The following is a 23,590-nucleotide window of genomic DNA, read 5'->3' as shown; positions in this document are numbered from 1 at the left end:
GGTCAAAGGTGTAGAAGCAAGTCTTATGATGAATTAGAGGGTTTTCTTTTAGGCCAGAGCTTTCATCTTGAACATGTAAAGTAACATCCTATTGACTGAAATGCAGAAACTAGTTATATGTGTGAGGTCTTTCCATTAAGTATTTCTCAGTGATATCTCCTATCAATTACGTGGAGTGCTTCTAAAAGTGAACACTCCTGGGCCCCATTCCAGAGCTGCATAATCGTGTCTTTAGACATATACATCTGCCATCTGCATTTTAGTACTTTCCAGCTGATTAAAACAAACAATTATCCTAGCTCTTTGCTTTTATTTTTACAAGAAGAATAAGCCCCAGAGAGGTTAAATAATTTTCCTAAAATAATACAGTATAGATTGTGATTGATTGGGGATTAAAATTTAGGTTCTGATGCTTGGTACTTTGTACTTTTCCAAGAAATTGTGTTGGACACCTTCCTCTTCAGTAGGCAGGCCCTATTTTTGGAGTCACTGAAAGAGGAAATGCTAGTCTTTGTGCAGTGTCATGTGACCAACTCTGTGTTCACATCCCAATTTAAGATGATTTATTGATTTCCAGAACATGTTTTATTTGGGTAAAGATCTGGGATCAAAATTATATCATTATGAATTGGGATCGATGGCACATGCCTGTAATCCTAGTGGTTCAGGAGGCTGAGGCAGGAGGATCATGAGTTCAAAGTCAGCCTCAGCAACTTAGCAAGGTGCTAAGCAACTCAGTGAGACTCTGTCTCTAAGTAAAATACAAAAAAAGGGTTGGGGATGTGGCTCAGTGGTTAAGTGCCCCTGAGTTCTATCCCTGGTACCAAAAATAAAAATAAACTGGGATCAAGTTGTAGTGAATCTTGAATGTCAGGATAAAAGTATGTGTTCTTGTGGGAGTGCTACAGAAAGTTTCTCTTTGGGAAATGACATAATGTTACATGCTTATATATATCCTCCAATTTTTAAGATTGTGAAAATATAATATTTATGTATATAATTATTTATATATATATAATCACTATATATATAATCATTAAATAACCTACAACAACACTTCTTTAGAGGCAATATTGCATAGAACTTAAGAGTAGAGACTGTAGAGTCATACCACTTTGGTTTGATTGCGCTCTAATCAGATTGTACTGTTGTGAACAGTACAACCGATAATTTGACTGGGCAAATTATTTACCTTTTAGTGCTGTATTTTCTGGATCTGCGAAAAGCAGATGATATTAAGAGTCGATCATAGGGTCATTTTTTGGGAGTTCAGTAAGGTAATATGGGTAAAATCCTCTGTAGGCTCTAACTGTTTCAAGTTAGTTTTTGGGAAAAAAAGCCTTTGATTCTCATTTCAAAGGTCTCTCATGCTGAGGGTGGTCACTATCTATAGTTTATTTTTCTTAAAGTGTTTATTTTTTATTTTTTTGACATGGGGTTTGCTATGTTGTCCAGGCTGGCCTTGAACTCTTGGGCTCAGGCCACCCTCCTGCCTCAGTCTCCCAAGTGCTGGAACTATAGGTGTGTACTTCTGTGCCTGGCTTCATTAAGTGCTTTATATAGATACTATAGGAGTTTCCTTAGTGTTCATTTAATCAACTTGCAGGATTCATATTCCTTCTTTCAAAAATATTAATTTCCATGCATGTTGAATGAATATAAACTACTCTGTGTTGCTTCTGCCACTTGAGTTTATTTCCAGATTGGCTAATTTCAGTGTACTTGGATTGTGTTACTTTATTTTGTGTGTGTGTGTGTGCGTGTGTATTTGGTGCTGGGTATCAAACCCAGTGCTTCATGTATGCTAGGCAAGGGCTCTACCACTGAGCTACACTCCCATCCCAGCATTGTGTTATTTTATTAAATATTACATATGTTACATAAATAAATGATAAATATATGGACGTAAGGAGAATTTTTGTTTAAATGAAAACAAATGCTTTGGAAATTTGATAAAGGCAAGTTAATTGCTGAAGAAAAACTTGTCAAGTTAATTTACTAAAATTACTAAAAGGGAAAAAAATAATAAAAATCTAGAAGGAAGTTCATATGTAGATTACTGGACAAGAGTCTAAGTGATTTCTTCTTATCTTTAAATAAATTAAAACCAAAAACTACTGACAGTACATTATTGACTGTCTATGTTTTATGAAAAGATGAGAACCCAAAATTCCAGTCAGGAAACCATACACAAAGAAAATGTTTGGACTTGACACCAAAAATTGATGTTCATGGCCAGTACAGTGGCACATGCCTGTAAATTTTTAATTTAAAATATGAACAATTTTTTTATTTTTATTTTTTTGGTACAGGGGATTGAAATCTGGGGCACTCAATCACTGAGCCACACCCCCAGCCCTATTTTATATTTTATTTAGAGACAGGGTCTCACTGAATTGCTTAGGGCCTCACTTTTGCTGAGGCTGACTTTGAGCTGGCTGTCCTGCCTCAGCCTCCTGAGTCACTGAGATTACAGGTGTGCACCACTGTGTCTGGCCCTTTTTTTTTTTTAATATTTATTTTTTAGGCGTAGATGGACACAACATAATGCTTTTATTTTTATGTGGTGCTGAGGATAGAACCCAGGTCCCACCCGTAGGCGCGTGCTCTATTGCTGAGCCACAATCCCAGCTCTGTGCCTGGCTCTTAATTCATTTTTGAGAGTGAGGTCCATAGACATTTTTCCTCAAGCTTCAGCTTTCTAGTTGTGATATGCTAGTCTTTACATTTCTAGGTTTTTGTTTTTCTAGTAACATAGAAGAGGAAGAAGTTGATCTTTGAATGCCACAAGTCTTGGAATTAAAGGACTAACAGAAATGCAATAAAAGTCAACTATTAAAACATAAGTATTTACATGTAGGTTTCTTAAAAATTAATTTGTCCTTTGCTGATTTTATAGGTTGCTAAATACTTAGAAATTAAACTGTAGTCTCAGATTTTTTTTCCTTTTTTTTTTTTTTAATTTGGTACTGAGAATTGAACCCAGGGATGCTTTACCATTGAGCTGCATTCCCAATCCCAGACTCTTTTTTAAAAAATTTGAAACAGGGTCTCTAAGTTCCTGAGGGCCTCAGCCTCTCTAAGCACTGAGATTATAGGTGTGTGCCACCCCACCCAGCAAGATTTTTTTCTTTTATGTTGCTAGGGATTAAACCCAGGACCTCAAACATGCTAGTGTGCTACCACTAAGCCATATATCTCTAGCCCCTTTAGTCTTAAGGTTTTAAATACATTTTGAATGTCATGGTAGCTTTTCTGATAGTAATAGAGTTGCTGTTCTTTTGGCATTTGAGTATCATTGGATTGATTAATATCTTCATATTTTCTACTAAGAGGCAAGACAATTAACATAAATATCTACAGGTATTATATATCTTATTTGTTCTGCACAGCAACTTTTCAAGGTAGATATTTTGCCCATGTTTCATGAGAGGCTTGTCAAGACATATTTCTGAGGATTACATAGCTAAAGTGACTAATGATGAATTCAAATTAATCATTTAAAAATCTTCATAGCTTTCTATTAATCTGAGCATAATATACTAATTCTTGACCAGATAATGAGAATAAATCAAAATTAATCAAAAACTTTGATTTTAATACATGATTTATCAAAATGAAGATAGTTACTTGATGGGCTAGGGCTGTAGCTCAGTGGTAGAGTGCTTGCCTAGCACATGTGAGGCTCTGGGTTCAATCCTCAGCACCACATAAAAATAAATAAATAAATAAAATAAAGGTATATTGTCCATCTACAACTAAATATAAAAAAAAAAAGCATTGCTCTAACAATGAGATGTTTAAAAAAAAGAGGTAGTTACTTGAGAGAACTACTTTGAGGTAGAATTAGTTATACTGAATTACCCAAACTCATTGCAAGTTCCTTAATAACAACTTAATTTTGTTCATTGTTGATTCCCAAGTACTTAGAGCAGTATTCATAACATAGTATGTGTTCAGTGAATACATTGAATGAATGTGATTGATTTTATTTTATTTTGAAATGATAAAATAATTTCTATAATCTGGTGGGAGGGGGGCGATAGTTGTACAACATTAAGGATTTCTCACATTATTAGAGACAAGATACTTAGACCTTGATAGTAGCAAGCTGAAAGAATTGTTGGTTGTTGAAAGTTACTCAAATGATGAAGATGGTGGTGGAGGCCATGGAGACTGAGGAAGAATAAATTTTATTTGTGGTGCTGGAGATTGAACCCAGGACCTTGAGTATGCTAGGTAAGTGTTCTGCCACTGAACTACACTCCTAGTTCAAGAATGAATTTTAGCAGGGCGTGGTGGCACATGCCTATAATCCCAGTGGTTCAGGAGGCTGAGACAGGAGGATCATGAGTTCAAATATAGCCTCAGCAATGGTGAGGCGCGAAGTAATTCATTGATACCCTGTCTCTAAATAAAATACAAAATAGGACTAAGTTCAATCCCTGCTACCCTCTTCCCCACTCCCGGCAAAAGAATGAATTTTAAACATTGGGGAGGCACAAAAGATTGAGTGAATACAATAGGCGACTGAAGAAAAAAAAGTTTTAAATAGAATTGAAAGAATGCGATACTAATTAAAAAATGCAGTGAAAGAAGGTATGTGAAAAAGTTACTGTTTGAAGGTTTGATTTTTGAAATGATGGTAGATAATGAGTAGATATATACTCTATAAATGGCTGGGAACAGAAAAACAAATGAATTGTTGGATCGATGCATGACTAATAATGGGGTGGGCTGAGCTTTAGGAGATAACTATATTGGTAACATTTAGTGGCAGATTTTGCCTTTTTTTTTTTTTTTTTTTTTTTTTTTTTTAAGTTCATGTTCATCAGATGGTCCACTACAAGGTGTCTGAAGGCATGGCTTTCAGTTAAGGAGGAATGTGTGGCAGTAGGTGTCTGGGTTTCTCTTAAGTTTATTCCTCTCTTCTGCTGTGTTCACTTTAGCTGTCATTTTACAGCTCTTTTTTTTTAAAAGGCTCTTTCTTCCTTGCTCCCTAACTCATCTTGCTTTATTTTAAACCAGCTCTGTTTTGCTTGAGGTTTAGGCAAGGAGGGGCCAGCTCAGTTCTGTATTATATTTTATAAACTAAGAAATTGTTATTGTTACTTCTGAACCTATCTAAATTTTGCCCCAAATGACTTAGGTTATCTTTTTAAGCACTTCATTACATGCGCAATACAAGTGGTGATATTAATGGATATAAAAATTAAGACAAAGTTAAAAAAAAGTTCATCTAAAAGGAGCAGGAAAATTAAATGTGTCAGGGAAATTTAATCTTGGGTGGGTATCTTAGCTGCTGAATTCTAGACTAAGAGCTAACATATAAATATCTCTGTTCTTGCTTTGAGGTTAATGGTCTTATTGTGGAAACTGTACTTCTAATCGCCACTTCAAAATAATATATGTCAAAATATAAACCAGTGGATTCTTTAAAAAAGTAATACAATCTTGTATTACTTCTTGGGAAGCTAAGAAGGGAAAAGACGGTGTGGAACAGGTTTTGAAGTTGGAACAGTGTTTTGAAACAAGAGTCGAAATTGTGTTTTGGGTGATCTCCTAGGTATCCCAGACTAGTGTTGTGGCACAGATAATAAAGTTGAAAAATTGGGACGGCTTAAAGGAAGCATGGTACTTAAATGTCTGACAGTTTGATAAGGTTTTATTGAATGGGAAAGGAAAAAAAGTATAAAGAGAATGACTTTAGAAAATTTTCAGAATTAGGGATGTGAGAACAGTACCAAAAAATTGCATAGTTGAAGGATTTTTATATTGGAATGTTGTTGGTATAGAACAGGGTAACTTGATAAAATGTCAGCATTAGGAACTTAATTTGATTGTTAATTACTGTGAACTATACTTTTTTGCTAAGGGCAAAGATAAGAAACTAGTAGTATGATACATAGTCTAATGTTGTAAGCATTAGTTACAAAATGGAGCACTGAAGTCAGTTGTTTGCACAGCCTTATGCAGGCCATGTCCCATACTTAATAAATCAGAATCTCTATTGTGAAGTCTAGGAATCTGTCATTTTCTACTTTTACCTACTATATGAAAATTAGTAGTTTGTGGATCTGTATTTGGGAGCTATTAATTCAAACATCATGTTAGAACATGGAGAAAAACCACTTAGAAAATTATTCTTGTGCAGTTCTGTTATTAAAGACAGTAGAATCAGAAAGATTCATCGAAATCCAATTAATTAGATTTAATGTGCATTTTTTTTGATTCAAGTTCTCTAGTATGAAAAAAATAGATTAGAATACAGATAGGTGCCATACTTAGTTAGCCCTGAAAAGTGAAGACATTATTCCACTTGAGATTAAGGAATGAGAGAATAAAATTTTTTGCCCTTCTCTGGTGGTCTTATTTAAAGGCTAGTAGAGTTACAATAAACAGATTTCATAATCTATACAGGTAAAGTGAATAAAAGATAAATATGTTTGCAGAACTTTTTGTCTTTAAATTTTATTTATTTACTTATTTAGTGGTACTGGGATCAAACCCAGGTCCTCATGCATGCTAAACACATACTTTACCATTGAGTTATACCCCCGCCTATTAATTTGGTTTCTAATTATAAAAATGGCTTAGACATTACTTTTTGAAAGAATATTTCTTTTCAAGGACAAGTAAAGTATACCAGTAAAACAAGTTTTTTATGTCACATTTTGAGTCAGTAAGTAATTTCTTTTAGCCAATGATTTTCAAAATGCTTTCCAGAAAGCCCTAGGCTTTTCCTGTGGCTTAACTGGTAGTTGAGTACATGCAGGCCTGTACATTTCTCCCACCATTTTTTTTAACCATGAACATAAAAAATATGAGGTACAAATGCCTACTGTACTTATTGGCAGATATTACTATCACTTGTAGCTTTTTCTATTATATCTGGCAGTAGCCTTAACACCATATTCACATTGATACTATCCATCTTTGGGAAAAGTATAGGAGAGTAAAGCATTATTCATCTTAAAATCAAAATAGATGCTTAGATTTTTGTGTGAGATTTCATTTTTAGGAAAGTTGTTACCAATGTTTAAAAAAGCTTAAAAGCCACAATTGCAAAGTCATATTTTTTTAGTTTAATTTTGAGGTAATTGTAGATTCATGTGCAATATTATGAAATAATAGAAAGAGTCAGTGTGTCCTTTACCAGCTTCCCTGAATGGTAACATCTTGCAAAATTGTAGTACAATGTCACAGCAAAAAATTGACATTGATACAAATCCATCCATTTTATTCAGATTTTTCCCAGTTTTACTTGTACTTCCTTGTTTACATTTTGTTCTATGAATGATTACCTGTGTCCATCACCACAATTGATATAGAACAGTTCCATCACTGCAAAAATCCTTGGTATTGCCCTTTATATAGTTGTATTCACTTTTCTCCCTATGAATCTGTTTTTCATTTCTGTAATTTATCATTTTACAAATATTATGTAAATAGAATTTTACAGTATGTAACTTTGGGGATTGTCTTTTTAAAAAGCATGATTCCTTTAAAATTAATCCAAATTGTTGCATGTATCAATAGTCTTTGCTAAGAGTGTCCCATTTAATGTTATTTTCACATTTGTTAGCTAACACATAGAACATACAACTTTAAACTTTTTAAATTTACAGAATTTTAATGTTGTTCCTCATATTTCCTTTGTTAGCTTTTCTGCTTTCCTACTGTCACAAATCCCTAAGTCCCATAGGACTGTAGGGAACATGTTTTAAAAATTACTCATGTGGGGCTGGTGATATAGCTCAGAGGTAGAGCACATGCTCAGCCCCTGAGTTCAATTCCCAGTACTACCACCAAAAAAAAAAAAAAAAAAAAGTGTTCATGTAGGCCTTGGGGTATAACCCGGCAATAGGGCATTTGTCCAGGATGTGTGAGGCCCTGATTATTGATCCCCAGCCCTGAGGGGAAATTGACTTATGTAGATAATAATTACTTTTCTATAAATGGAAGAAATTTTATAACTCATTGAGCTGTATGGTGTTGTGCTTTGCAGTACTCACTTAATACTTTTGTACATAAGAATGAGATTTTAAGAAATTTGGGAAGGTACTTATTCTTTTTGCTTCTTTTACTGTGATAGGTGGGAGGTGATTATTCTTAAGTAAAAATTCTTTTCTGTATTTGTGTATTGAACAGTGCATTCTAAAGTTACAGGACACATGGTGAGTAGAAAGCAGGCATAGATAACTTTTTAGGATGAAATGACTTGTGAGTCATTTCATCCTAAAAGTTATGAAGAATATAAACCAAGGTTAAGCTTAATTCTGAGGGAAAAAAAACATGACAGGGTTTCATAAGTTGCCCAGGCTGGCTCAAATTTGTGATCCTCCTGCTTCAGCCTCCCCAGTTTCTGGAATTAAGGTGTGTACCACTCACACACTTTTTTTTTGTGTGTGTAAGAAATAGAAATCATGCAGATTTATACCTGGAAACCCAAACCTAATCAGATACTAACAATATCTTCGAGTTGCAATTTGCATAGAAGGTCACATTTGACTACTTTTTACTTTATAGTTCAGGGATCTCCAACACTTTGGGAATAACAAATATTATTTTAAAATAATAGAGTGGGGAATTTAAAAACTGGATAAAATTTAAATTAATTTATTCTAAGTTGAGGGGGTTTGGAATGGAGAAATACACAATAGTTGAGCTGGTTACAAAATTGGTGTTGAGAAAAACTTCCCAAAAGCCTGTTTAGACTGGGTGTAGTGGCACATGCCTGTAACCCCAGCAACTCAGGAGGTGGAGGCAGGAGGATCACAAGTGCAAGGGCAGCCTCAGCAATTTTGTGAGGTCCTACGCATCTTAGTGAGACTCTGTCTCATAATAAAAAAAACTGTGGGATGTATTTCAGTGTTACAGTGCCTCTGGGTTTGATCCTCAGTATCCACCACACCCACCCCCATCAAAATATTTTGTTATGTCTTATTCATACATGCATTTTTTTTAATTTTTTAAATTTTTTTTTTAAAGAGAGAGAGAGGGAGAGAGAGAGAGAGAATTTTAATATTTATTTTTTAGTTTTCGACGGACACAACTGTTTGTTTGTGGTGCTGAGGATCGAACCCCGGCCGCACGCATGGCAGGCGAGCGCGCTACCGCTTGAGCCACATCCCCAGCCCCATGCATTTTTTTAAAAAAAAAATCAATAGACTTTATTTTTTAGAGCAGTCTTAGGTTCACAGCAAAATTGAACAGAAAGGACAATTCTCATGTGTGTATACCCCAACTCAGGCACAGCCTCTCTATATATCAACATCTTTCATCAGTATGGTACATTTGTTACATTTCATGAACCAGCACATCATTATCAAAGTCCATAATTTACATTAGAGTTCACTCTATGTGTTCATGTATTATTTTAAAACACATATTTTAAACTTTTTAAAGTTTAAAGAGTTGTTCTCGATTCTCTAGCTTACTTTGATTCACATCTCTAATGGGCTAATGATATAATAAATTGGATTGCTAGGTAAGCTATATGGAGTTCCCCAAAGACCTGGCTGATTTGTCTCTGCTTTGGCTTTATAGGGATGGTTTTACTCATTGAGTAATCTGAGTGTTGCCATTGGTTCTTTCTTTAAGATACTAATCTTAATCAGAGCCAATCTTGTTTTGGCAAAAATTCTATAAAAAGGACTTTGGGGGTCCAGATAGCCTATTTATTTTGCTATTTCTCTGTGTAAAGAATTTTAGTTTAAGGGGCTAGGGCTTGTGGCCCAATGTCAGAGTGTTTGCCTAGCATGTGTGATGCACTGGGTTCGATCCTTAGTGCCACATAAAAATAAACAAATAAAATGAAGGCATTCTGTCTGTCTATAGCTACAAAAAAATTAAAAATAAAGAATTTCACTTTAAGAAAATAATTGGAACTCTATGTTTGGAGTGTATAATAAAGTGGTGTGGCTGTTGGTTTTTTAAATGAAATTACTTGTAACATAGTCTCTCAATTTGTAGTACAATACAGAAACATCCTTTCTTCTTTCCTGAAAAGAATGGGTTCTGGAATAGATGAGAATCTCATAGGAGCTTATTAAATTTTTATAATAGCCAGAAATTGTTCTCTAGCACTCATTTTTTTGTTCGTTTGTTTGGGAGATATTGGGGACACTCAACCACTGAGCCACATCCCCAGCCCTATTTTGTATTTTATTTAGGGACAGGGTCTCAATGAGTTACTTAGAACCTCACAATTGTCAAGGCTGGCTTTGAACTTGTGATCCTCCTGTCTAAGCATCCGAGGCTGCTGGAATTACAGCCGCGCACCACCATGCCCGCTCCAGTACTCATTTATAAAGAGCTTTAAGTATTTAATTCCAGGAAATGTTACCTAATTATAACTACTGAGTGCCCCATACAAATCCTTAAACAATTCAGAAACATATTCTATGGTTGTTCTCTACAGGTGAGGAAACTAAGCCTTAAGGAGAGTACATAACCATTATTAAATGGCATGACGTAAAAGCGAAAGCATTGCTACTCTGATATTGAGTTTAATAGTAATGGTACTAAATGGGATACAGTGAAACTCTAAAACTCTTATTCAGAAAATGTGCATTTGAACATTGAATTATGTGCATGTGTTTTAGTTTTTCAAGTAAATCACCAACAAAAACCATGACTAAAGACTGATATTTCTCAATAGAAAGATAGAATGTTATTTGCCTCAGGAGTATAGTGTAAGTTGAATTGGTGAAATCCTGTCTCTGAAAACTGTTTTGTGCGTGTGTGTGTGTGTGTGTGTGTGTGTGTGTATTTGTATTTGTTTATGTGTACTGGGGATTTAACCCAGAGGTACTTTACCACTGAGCTACATCCCTTGCTCTTTTTATTTTGAGACAGGGTCTTACTCAGTTGCTTAGGGCCACTCTAAACTGCTGAGGCTGGCCTTGAACTTGGGATCTTCAAGAGACAGGGTCTTATTGAATTGCTTAGCATCTCACTAAGTTGCTGAGGCTGCCTTTGAACTCCAGATCCTCTTGCCTCAGCCACCCGAGTGTGCTCTTCCTCGACTTTCAGGTCCCTTAATTCTTAAGAGTTACTTTCAGCTTTTTAGTGAGACATTTGCTTATTTCTGAAAATAATGGGCAATTTTATCTTTATCCTTTGATTACATGCTTTGCACTTTTCCTGAAACATTTCATACTGATTTTAGACTTGGAGCCTGTACTTTTCCACTTTTCTGTTATTCTAATGCATTATGTGGAATGAATGTAAGTTTACTGACTAGATCAGGTTTGGTAGAAGAATAAGATGAATTTTGTTCCATTTTGTTTAATGTACCAGAGTAAATGCAGACCAGTATTCTGGAGTGAGATATTTCTAGAATTAATTTTTCTTTTAGGGAGAAACAGCTGTCAGTTTTTCCCCTCTAAGTTTAAATGATAGGGTTTAAAAAAAATTTTTAGCAGTCATGTGACAAATGTTAATTTCAGGCAAACTATAGGCTAAAAGCAGACCACTTGAGTTCAAATCCTAATTTGACTATTTATTGACTATTAACGTTAGATAATTTTATTCTCTCTGCCTCATCTGTAAAATGAAGATAATAATTATACCTGTACCTTAGGCTTGTTGTGAGGATTAAGCATTATAAATACTTGGTATTTGTTCATTATTATAACCACTAGTTGGGGAGGTTTGAATATCAGATAAGAACTTGCAGAGTACTATCAGGTACTAAGATAAGCCCAGCTAGAGAAATACATACTCATTGTCTTATCAGGTATGTAATTTATAGCTTTTCAAAATCTTACATGTATTCTGTTGTTTTAATTATCAGAAATAATCTAATAGATTTGTGATTATAAGATATAAACTATAAGATCATCGACACAGCCAACCTCCATATTTACTTGAAACAAAGAGCACTAAAATGACTTGCCTAAGGTTTCATAGGTATTAACTTGGAATGGATCCGGTTTTTTGGGGGGGGGGCGGGGGGCTGGGAGTGGATCTTGATTGAGCATTTTTTATTATGTATTAGCTACTATAAATAATAAAATATTAAATTGATGACCAAATTTAATTTCTGATTATAGGAAATCTTAGATACATGGTCCCTCACCATTTCTTTTCTAGTTTATTAATTTCCATTAGTAATTAGGCCAAAAATTCACCTATCTCTTAGTGGCATACATCCAATAAATATTAAATAGTCAATATTTATTGAACACGGTGTGAGGTCTTATAAAGAAAAGAAAGATAATGGATGACCCTTTCCTCAAAGAGATTGTTAGATTAGGCATTTTATTGTAATTTTAGGAAAAAAAATTTTCCTCCCATTTTCATTCTTTTTGTCCTTCGGGTGATCTTTTCAGTTTTCTTTTTTAGCATGGTCTTAAAAGCAGCTTCAGTCTTTAGCTTTTCAGATAGACTGTTTTCTGTCTGCAGTTGCTTTTTCCATCTTTAATTGCTTTTTTTACCTTTTGTTTTTATCATTTTTATCATTGGCTTGTTAAGTCTTTTTTTTTAAAGAGACAGAGAGAGAGAGGAGAGAAAGAATTTTACTATTTTTCTTATTTTCTAGCTTTAGGCGGACACAACATCTTTGTTTGTATGTGGTGCTGAGGATCGAACCCGGGCCGCACGCATGCCAGGCGAGCGCGCTACCGCTTGAGCCACATCCCCAGCCCAGTCTTTTTAATATTGTATTTTTCCAGTATCTTCAGTTTGATTTGGTATTTAACTTAATTGTTGCCTCTGTTGTGTTTATGTTCATTTGTGTAAAGAGTTGAAGATTAAACATATCACTTTAGGAATTTGCTGCTATTTTTGTGTGAGTCCCTTTGGTTTTAGATACCATGTTAATCAGAAGTACCTAGAATTCTGTGCCATTTAAAAATAGCTCAATGCTCCTATGTTCACTTGGTTTCTAGGTCTATTCTGGATAGCAGGTTTTGTGAAGACATTTATTCTTTCTTGGACCTCAGATTTCCCAGACATCTCATGGTATTTCCTTTTATATTATTTTATTAATGGCTGCCATTTATTCTTAGTATATTTTGTATATATCTTATTTGACAGTTGGATGAACAGTTTTTTTTATTCTTCACATATATCAAAGTTTGTGATAATTGTTTGGATTATTTTAATTTTCCCTCCTTATGCCTGTGTTATGAGCTCACTTTTTTCCTGCTTACTACATTGACTTTACCATTAAAAAAATTTTTTTAAGACTCAATTTTTTGTGTGTGGGGGCCCAGTATTGTTAATTGAACCCAGGGCCTCCTGATGTTAGCAAGTGCCCTATCTGTAAGCTATATTTCCTGCCCTTTTAAATTTTTATTTTGAGACAGGGTCTCTCTCCATCTGGCCCACGCTAGCCTCAAGGTTGCAAACCTCCTACCTCAACCTCCCAAGTAGTTGGAATTACAAGCATGAACCTCTATAGGATTTTATTATCAGCTAGATTTTTAAGCAATACAAGGTTTTTTTTGGCAATAGTGCTTTTGATATTATTGGAAATAATGAAATATTTGCCATTTTATGGTCTCAGTAGATAGGACCTCTTCTGATCAGTTGTGAGTAGTTACTGGTATCCTTTTCTATTGGGTCAAACTCAGAGTGTAACGTTCTGTTTCAGATGTGATGATGTGTCTTTATCCCGAGGATGAGCATTTGTGTTTATAGAGAGATGAAGTTCTGGGGATGTCATCTAGTTGTTTTTATAGCATTTGATATATAGATTGGCAGTTCATTTAGTTAGGCCAGAGGTGTGATTTGTCCTAGAAGCTATAATTCATTTTCCAATCCTTTGTAATGTTGTGTTCCAGGCACAATAAAGATTAGGGGGAGAGGCAAAAATAACACAGATAAAAGCCACTGTCCAAGTTGTAGCAAGTTCTTCACTGCTATCTAAAAACAGCTCAAAATAGTGTTTATTGAGGATTGTATATCTAAGAATGAAAACACCATTATATAGGTACCCTAGTAAATCATTTTAGATTAAAAATATTATTGATTTACTTAAAAATACATAAGAACATGCTTTTTACTTTCTAGTTCCTACCTCTGGTAAACAAATGCACAACTGAATTTACATATACCTAAAAATACAAGACTTCTCATAAGTCTTATATAAAGATGAACAAGTTGAAGAAAACCTCTACCAACCAGATGCTATTAACAAGATTTTTTTTAATTGCAGTTGGTACCTGTTATTAGGTTCAAGTCTTTAGCATCTTAAGGAAATACAGAATAATATAACGTCTGGATAGAACAAACTTGTAGTTTTATACATTGTTTGCATTTGTCACATAGAAATTTTATAATTTTATAGCCTTGTGATAGTTAATAAATATGGGATTTATGAAGTAATTCTACTATGGTTATGGCGACAGAAAAGAAGGTAAGACATTTCCTTTTGTTCACTTTGCTTCAGTTATTTTGGGAAGAGACTTTTAATTTGTGGAGTGAAGATAAAAATATGGCAAGTAGGGCTGGGGATATAGCTCAGTTGGTAGAGTGCTTGCCTTGCATGCACAGGGCCCTGGGTTCAATCCCCAGCACCACCCCTCCAAAAAAAAAAAAAAAAAGGCAAGTAAAGAACCTTAATTATTTTACTTTCAAAAGCTATTAGAAGATTCTCTTTAAATGAGAACTACAGAGTTTTTCTAGTTACACGTTGTTTTGTTATGAAATAAGAATTCTTGTTAGGTGACTACAGGTTGAGTATCCCTTGTCTGAAATGCTTAGGACTGGAAGTGTGATTTGGGGATATTTGCATTAACTTTACAAGTTGAGCATCCCCAGTCCAAAAGTTTGAAATCTGAATGAATGAATGAATGGATTTCACAGTATTTTGAATTTCACATTGGAGGTGTGCAAACTGTACTATATATCGATTGCTTAAATATATGTGAAACATTCTTTCTGCTTTACATTAATTTCATTTTTTCATAGAAATCCTATAAGGGTAAATCCCCATTTTGTAAATATGGAACCTGGTATAGTACATAGTTGTGGTTTTTTTGTTAAAAACGTGCTGGGGATTGAACCCAGGGTCTTGCAAATGCTAAGTAAGTGCTGCTGAGCTACCCTCCTATCTCTATTTATTGTATTTTGAAAAGGATTTCTCTAATGTGTCCAGGCTGACTTTGAACTTGGGATCCTCCTGTGTCAGCCTATGGAGTAGCTGGGATTACTGGAATGGGCCACTGTGTCCAACTCTTGGGTTAAATAACCTGTCTAGCATCACACACATCTAGTAAATGATAGAGTCAGGCTCCAAAGTTACTGTTTTTAATTTTTAGGGGGTAATTACTAAGTATTGTTTTTTTTGTTAAAATTGTTTTATGTGTGTGTGGAGATTTTTGTTTTGTTCTGAGGTGGGGTTTTGCTGTTTCCCAAGCTGGTCTTAACTCCTGGGCATAAGCCATCCTCCTGCCTCAGCCTCCAGAATAACTGGAATTACTACATACATGTGCTACCGTGTCTAGCTTATTTATATTTTTATACTATAATAATTTATAATCTAGTAGTGTTCTTCTAGTTACACATTGTTTAAAAGTAAAAACTGGTTTTCTTATAGAATTCAAACCATTTTTAACATCTCATTTTCCCATTTTGTTAATTTTTTTCCTCAGAAGGTCTGAACTTATAATTTATACCATTTGTGAAATAGAAATTGACCTTTACAGGTATTGTCAAGTTTAATTGTAAAAATTAAATATAAATGCAAGGACTGCTATTTGAAGAAGTACTGTTCTTATTTACTTCAGGTATAGCATTAACAGATAGGGAGTATATTGACTGTTGTTTTCTAGTTTATGGAATTGTTGATTTTGTTCCCAAGTTGTATTATGTCATTATTGAAAAGCCTTTGAGTAGATATTTTAAAAACAACATATTTAGCAAGTGTTATAGAGTGAATTTAGATTAGGAAACTTGATGTTGAAACTGAATGTCTTTTAGTTACTGTCATAAGTTTGTTTAAAAGACACCAAGTTTATTAGTTTTCTCTACTAACTTGTATTAATTGGAGTTAGTAACTCTGTGCTGTTAATGACTCTAGAGAACCCTAGAGTTCTTTCTTGATATTCATAGATTTATATATTATGGAAAATAAATTGATTTTTATTTTAAATAGTTTTCTTTGTATACATGTATAAATAGTATAATAGCATTGATTCAAATTCTGGTATCATCTCAAGCTGAGCAACCTTGGTTCAGTTATTTAGCCTTTTTTTTTTTTTAATGTGTTCCTAGGTTGTAAAATGGATATACCTACCTCAGGACTGTGAGGCTTCAATAGACCATTCATGCCAAAGGGCTTAGTATGGTGCTTAGATAAGTTGTTAATATATTGTTAGATTACTCACTGAACCAAGAAGACTTGTTTTTGAATACTAATAAGTTCCAATTTTATCTTTTAAAATGAATAACATTTGTTGGCTGTTGACTGAACAATATCCCTTAGAATATGTCTTAGGTAATCTTTTTTTTTTTTTTTTTTTTCTTGTTTTGTTTTGGTACTAGGAATTGAACCCAGGGGTGCTCTACCACTTAGCTAAATCCCCAACTCTTTTTGAGAGAGAGTCTCACTGAGTTGCTGAAGCTGGCCTTGATTTTTCTATCCTCTTGCTTCAGCCCTCCAAAGTTGCTGGGATTACAGGCCTGCATCACTGCATGCACCTGGCAGTAATCCTTCTTGTAGCATCCTAAATTCATTCCCTAAGGAAGATTATGATTTAGAAACTTGTTTTCTTTTGTTGTTGTTTTGGGAACCTTGCACATGTTAAACATGGGCCCTGCCACTGAAATATACCCCCAGAAGCTTTTATTTTGATCATGATTACACAACTTAATTCCAGAAAAATAAATGAAATAGATACCTCACTGAGCATATTGCCATTTGAGATCTTAATAAAGAATGCTTTCTTTACCTGTTATTTACTATTATTATACAGTGTGATGGTAGCTAGTTAAGATAGTTCTTAACTGTTTTGTTCCCATTTCTTTTAAACAGGGTTTGTGGATGCACTTAGATGTTTGCAATGAGCACTGTGGCTGGCATGCCCCAGTGTTTTGGATACCAATGCATAGGACTCCATAGTAATCGAATTTACCAGAGGCGAACGTCATGAGCATAGTGATCCCATTGGGGGTTGATACAGCAGAAACGTCATACTTGGAAATGGCTGCAGGCTCAGAGTAAGTATTTAAGTCAAGGTATTTTTGGATTGAGAAGGGGAAAATATTTTATACTATCATTTTAGTACAACCAACCAGTGCTTAATCTGTATTTATATTTTTTGTCTTTTTGTATTTTTAGCTGAAATATCAGAAGCTTAAGGGCCAAAATTTCTTTAGCTAAGATTACTTCTGCTAATAACTTTTGAGCCAAAATGCTGTGTTTTTTTAAAAATTATTTTTTGTCTTTTCCATTTACTGATTGTTAGCATCAAGCTTCAAGATAGATGGGTGTGGTGGCACATGCCTGTAATCCCAGCTACTCAGTAGGCTGAAGCAGGAGGATCACAAGTTCAAGGCCAGCCTGGGCAACTTAATGAGACCCTGTAACCAAATAAAAAATTTTAAAAGGGCTGGGAATATAGCTCACTGGTAAAGTGTCCTTGGACTCAATCTTAAGTACTTCCACTTTTCCCCAAAAAGAAGATAATAGGTTGTTTTAATGTTAAGATTTTTTATTTATATATTGGAAAGTAATTTGGTTTTAAATTTTAATCTTTTTTTCACCTTGAGATATTGGGGATATAAACCCATGGCCTCACACAGTAGCCAAGCATTCTACCTCTGAGCTATAACCCCAGCTATAAGTTTTATATTTTAATCCTATACATCGATATATTATGCAATCCATTTAAGTTTAGGATTTTCATTTTTTTTAAAAGAAAGTTGAGTTGAAAAATAAACTTAAGTCATTTTTAAATAGAATAAAAGGAGTGTTTCCTGCTAGATTATTGTTTTGACAACTTTTGTTTTTATGGGCGCCATTTCTGAAGGATTCAATGAAAGATTCTTACCTTGCCTCTAGACTATTTGGAAATAAGTACTTGTATGCATAGACTTGTCTTTTTTGGTTTTGAATGACTTGCTCCTTAAATACTAAGTTATTGCTATGAAAGTTGTTAAATTCAAGTGAGTATTGAGTTGAGGGATGGAAAGATCAAATGTTTATTATCTAGTTGAGTATATAGATGTATCTTACTTAATGGGACTGACTGCAGGATATTGGATAAACTGTAATTTAAATTTTAAAAAAAGGAAAAATTTTCTTTATTTTAGGACTCCAGAAATTGTCACATGGAACGCAAGAAAATAGACTTACTGTTCCTCCTTTTGCTGGCATTTCTAGTGGTCTAGAAGCATTTTGTTTTTACTACTCCTAGTTCTGTCATTGGGAAAGACACATAGATGCTCTCTAGTACTCTTATGCTACACAGTACATTTAACTATATGATTATTATATGGTTTTAAAAACCATTATAAATTACACAATTTAATTCCAATGAAAATAAATGAAATAGATTCTCTGTCTGCACTACATATAAGTTGCTTTTGGTTTTGGTTTTGGTAAATAAAAACATTCCCAAACAAGGCACAATTACGAAAATTAACTGTCACTCATTCTGCCAAAATATGGATACTATGAAGGAAGGAAACCCAGAAGCAAGAATTGAGAGGCACCAGGTTGAAAGTATTAAATTTTAGTCTTGGTTTCTTTTTTTGTTGTGTTTTAATTTGCAGTTTTAGGATTAAACACAAGGCCATGTGCATTCTAGGCAAGCAGTACTTTACCACTGAATTAATATTGCCCAGTCCCTGGACTTTAAAAAAAAACACAAAACAATAAAACATAAAGTATCCGATAGATACATATTCAAATCTAATGAGTTATAGGCATTTGGGTAATAATAAAATATTATTTGCTCTCTAGAAATATTAACCTCTACATTCCTTATTTATTTATTTATATGAATATATTTATGTATAATTAGTCTAGTATACAATGTGTGAGAGAGAGATCTTTGCTTTGTTCATGTGACTGGTATGTGTCTAAAAGGCAATTTACAGAGGCAATTTACAAAGCCTTGTGTTAATTATATAGTTACAAAGGAATTAATAACTTGCTGGAAGAGAGTAGTAGAGGGGGTAAATAAATAGCTGGCTGTTTGCTTTGTTAAATGTATTCATAGAATACATATATAATTATAGGATAACTGTGACTTATTTTATGGAGTCAAATCTTTAAATACTTCTGATTCAGGAAAAGTTTTTTTTTTTTTGTTTCTCGCAAAGGTGTATGTCCCTCAGACATAATTCAGAAGGCAAAGTGCCAAATTTTGTTATGGGACCAGCCATCAGAATTTTTGTATTTTTAAATTCTCCTAAGACCTGTAAGCTCAGAAAGACCCTTAAGTCATATTTCCCCCTTTTCCATGAAAATATAAACTTTGGAAATGTTTTCATGAGAAAATTGTATATAACTAGCATGTGGCTTTATTTTTACTTCCAACATATCATGAAAAGATACTAAAGTTATATAAGATGGAAGAGCTTGTTGGGTGTGGTGGCACATGCTTGTAGTCCCAGGTACTCAGTACTTGGGAGGCCGAGGCAGGAGGATTACTTGAACCTAGGAATTTGAGGTGACCCAGGACTACATAGTGAGACCTTATCTACAAAAACAAGCAAAAAACACTGAAAGCAAGAGATTGGGGAAAGGATACATGGAATTCCCTTGTATGTTCCCTTTGTAACCTCTTTATGAATATATAATTATTTCAAAATAAAGTTTTTTTAAAAAGGATTATATTTTATTGTATTATGGGCATATAGTTTTTATTGCATATTTTTTAAAAAGATTGTACTAATTAAATACAGTGTATCACTAATAAACTAATTTAAAATTTGGAAGGTACTCAATGTTTTTATATTGAATAAGTTAATGTATTGGATCAAAATTTATACTCACTTCTAAGGCTATGAAAGAAAACTTATTAGATCACTTATGCTCATCTGGTCTACCCTAGTAGACTAGTATTTTATGGGTAGAAAATTGAAAGTTTACTTCAAGATCTATGAAGAAAGGGTCTGCTAAATGCTAGTGTTTTAGTTCCTAATAACATTTATTTTGGGATAATTGTATCTCTAAAATAAAACTCATTCCCACCAGCTCCATTTCTTTATTACATAATTGTTTTCCACTCATCAGTAAGTTTTGGCAATTTCAATTTTGATTTCATTTTGTCTTTCCTTGAGGATAGAGACCTTATATTTACTATTTATATTTAACCATTGCCTTGACTTAGAGTTGGACCTTCCTAAACCCTTGAACTAAAAAGGATAATTTTAAAGTACTTTTGGAAAAACTGGTTACTAAGAATTGATAGACCGCGAATTAGGGATATCTGCTCTGTAAGAAGAATAAAATTTTGTTTCATGGCTTATATTTTTTCGTAAAGCAATTGTAAACTTTCCACAGTCCAATTTAACTAAAAGTGCTTTATTTAAAAATAACTTTATGCATAAAATCAAAACCCAATACGTACATCTAGTGAATAAAAATGGAATTGAAACAAGCTACTTATAGTGGAGACTCTTGTATAAAACCCTAAGAAATTGCCTTCTAGCCACTCTTGAATCTTAGCATAGTCATTTGTTCCTAGATTTGAAAAATACCAATCACAGCATACAGGTTAACATGATAACTGACTGGTATAATTATTGATACAATAAAAGAACATGGAAAAATAATATTAAAGGGAAAATAAGCAAGGTATTAATATAATTTTGAAAAAACCTGGTTAACAATTTTTTTTAAGCCAGGAAACTATATCTGTGGAGTCCTTTGATTAGTTCCATGTTCATAAATGTAACTAATATTAGAAATAGACTTCTTGGTATGGCATAATTTTGAAAACTAACAAATCAAGAGGAAGCACAGTTTGGATCATCATTTATAAGCACCTACTATGTAAAAAGTGTTTTGCTAGAGATTAAGGGTTAAAAAAGTAAAGTTTAAAATTTTATCCCTATTCCTAAGGAAATTATAATCAGTTGGAAAGTCAAAACTCTTAAAACCAGAGAGTTTACAAATGTAATATGAGTCACATATGTAATTAAAATTTTCTAGTTGCCATATTAAATGTTTTTAAAGAGATGAGATCAATGTTGTTATGTATTTTACTTAAGTGAATATACCTAAAGCATTATCTTAGCATATTATCAGGATAAAATATGGAGATATTTTATGTCCTTTTTTCACACTTAGTCCTTGAAATCCTGTTTATGTGTTACACTTCCACACCTATCTGTTCCAACTAGTCACATTTCAAGTAATCATTAGACTATGTGTATAGTGACTACTGTATTGAATAAAACTACTCTGAGACTAAATAACAAGGTAGAAGGATGTCAGAGGAGAAAAGAACAGGTTTGTTATGAAACTTGTGAAAGTGAGACATAACAGGCTCTTTCTGAACAAGAAGAATAAGGATATAAATTAGCTGTTGTCATTTTCATTTTATAGATTGAAGAAACTGAGATCATGGCAAATAAGCAGCAGAAGCAGAATTTAATGATGTGTTGAATTTAGTTTTTTTCTATTGTAGCACTTTTGGTAATATTATTTCAAAGAACTACTTTGATTTGACATATATAGTAGCTTCAGTTCTAGCAGGAATATATGACTGCATACAACAAATGTAATCCCCAGGTTTTTGCTCTAAGAGTAAGGAATTGTGAAAGTAAAGAGCTTAGAACCCATTATCACTTGATGAATAGGAAAGTTGAGCCAGAATTCAGCTGTTTATTAGAATTATGTGTTTTTAATCACAATAGAACTTCTTCTTTTACTTTTTACCTCTTCTGCTCTAGCATTTCAATTCTAAATTAGTTACACCCCTCCCCCACCTACTCCGGACCTCACACACATAAAGGAAACTCTTCCAGAGCTGGAAACTAGAAAGAAACATAAATGGGAAAAAAATCCAATCCTTCTTGGCATTGGAAGCTTGAATTATTGTTACCAAGTTTCCTTAGTACCATTAGAAATCATTATATAATTGAAGTATTGATATGACATTTTTTACTCCACATTTCTGAGAATCAACACATTTTTTTACCTCATATTTTGCTATAGTATATGATATTGTCATGTCATTGTCACTAGAGCAACCTACTGTCAGAATTCATTAATTTGTTGGTGTTTGAGTACTTTTAGAACTCAAAGATGATAAAATATATTATGTATATTGAAATGTTCTCAGTATCTTTTTATTTGTCTGTTTTCACTAGTGTTTTTTTTGTGTGTGTTAGAGACTGACTCCCGTCTTGTGCATGGTAGGCAAGTGCTTTACCACTGAACTGAATCCTTAGCCGTAGTGCTTAGCTTTTTGCTTATTATTTCTTTACCTTTAATCACCATCAAGAAACTAAAAGTGGATATTAATTTGCTTAGATCTTTATTTGGAAGTGCTTTCATTTAAATGTGGCTTTAATATTTAAAAGCCCTGTTTTAAAATTCTATTCTAACATAGAATACTGGAATCCTTGGGAGGTTGAAGCAGGAGGATTGTAAGTTTGAGGCCAGTCTGGGCAACTTAGTCTGTCTCAAAAAAATAAAAAGGCCTGGGAATGTAGCTCAGGGTGGAGCCCTAGTGGGTTCATCCTCAGTACTGACAGGAGCTGGGGACAACTGTTATTAGAATGATGCTGAGTTTTTCATGTGTTTTATATTAATCAAAAGCAGATTTTTCTTATAGGTTTTTCAGTTGAATCCATACGACTGACTATAATGTGGTGTTAAGAAGCTCTCCAACTTTGGGCAACTTTTTTTTTTTTTTTTTTTTTTTTAATATAGGATCTCCTAATTATCCCAGCAAAAGTCAGGCAGGCTTTATTCCCATTTTAGGAAGCAATACCACTCAACACTCAAGGAGATTAACAGACCTACCCATGACCACAAAATTAATAAAATGGAGGCTTAAGTTTGAACCCAGGGTTGCATGGCTCCAGATCCGTGCTACCACGTAAGACGGGAAAGCCAGTTTTTCTTAATAGAAGAGTTAAAGTAAAATGCCACATGTGATAAACTGAGACCAATTTTCATATCAAACCTGCTTCCCATTTTAGAATTTCTTATAATTTTAATGTCTATTTTTAAATAGTAGAATGTCAGAGGGATGAAAGAAATGGACAGATTTTGGTTACAGATTGGTAGAAGCTATTGAGAACTCATGGAGACCTTCTATACAGCATATAGGACAATTAGTACACTCTATCCATTAGTGATACCCAGTGTGTGTGATTGAAAGTTTTAATATTAAGGGGGAGAATTAGAGGGTTTACCTAAAACACTGATTTGAACTTTTCATCAGAATTTACCTATATTTTAAAGGCCTATAAGGAGGAAATTAAATTTTTGTTGAAGTAGAAGAAAATCATAAAAATTCATTGTCTGGGGATTTAGAGCTTATTCAGTTAATTTCCTAAACTGTTGGCTTTTTTTGTTTTTTCTAATTGCTTCTCAGTTTAATGATTGGCTTTTTTTTTCCTCTTAGATTTTCAATTCACCTAATTTTTTTAAATGTCTATGCTAAGAATA

The 23,590-nt window shown here is 33.7% G+C and overlaps 1 protein-coding gene across 6 annotated transcripts in view; it reads left to right on the top strand.

The window, feature by feature from the left end:
• The window catches only part of Kmt2e (lysine methyltransferase 2E (inactive)), a 93,665-nt gene that overhangs the window by 10,090 nt on the left and 59,985 nt on the right, over positions 1 to 23,590 (top strand). For 5 of the 6 annotated variants that reach the window (XM_076834798.2, XM_076834779.2, XM_076834788.2 and 2 more), the window contains exons 2-3: positions 12,897 to 12,969; positions 16,988 to 17,172. In XM_076834798.2, coding sequence (XP_076690913.1) covers positions 17,102 to 17,172 — 71 coding nt within the window. In that variant the 5' untranslated portion in view covers positions 12,897 to 12,969; positions 16,988 to 17,101. The remainder of the gene's footprint in view (positions 1 to 12,896; positions 12,970 to 16,987; positions 17,173 to 23,590) is intronic. The other variant, XM_076834773.2, reaches the window with a different exon arrangement.

The sequence above is a fragment of the Callospermophilus lateralis genome, chromosome 1, assembly GCF_048772815.1.
Source record: "Callospermophilus lateralis isolate mCalLat2 chromosome 1, mCalLat2.hap1, whole genome shotgun sequence".
Taxonomy (NCBI): domain Eukaryota; kingdom Metazoa; phylum Chordata; class Mammalia; order Rodentia; family Sciuridae; genus Callospermophilus; species Callospermophilus lateralis.
This window is presented reverse-complemented; position numbering and strand designations above follow the sequence as displayed.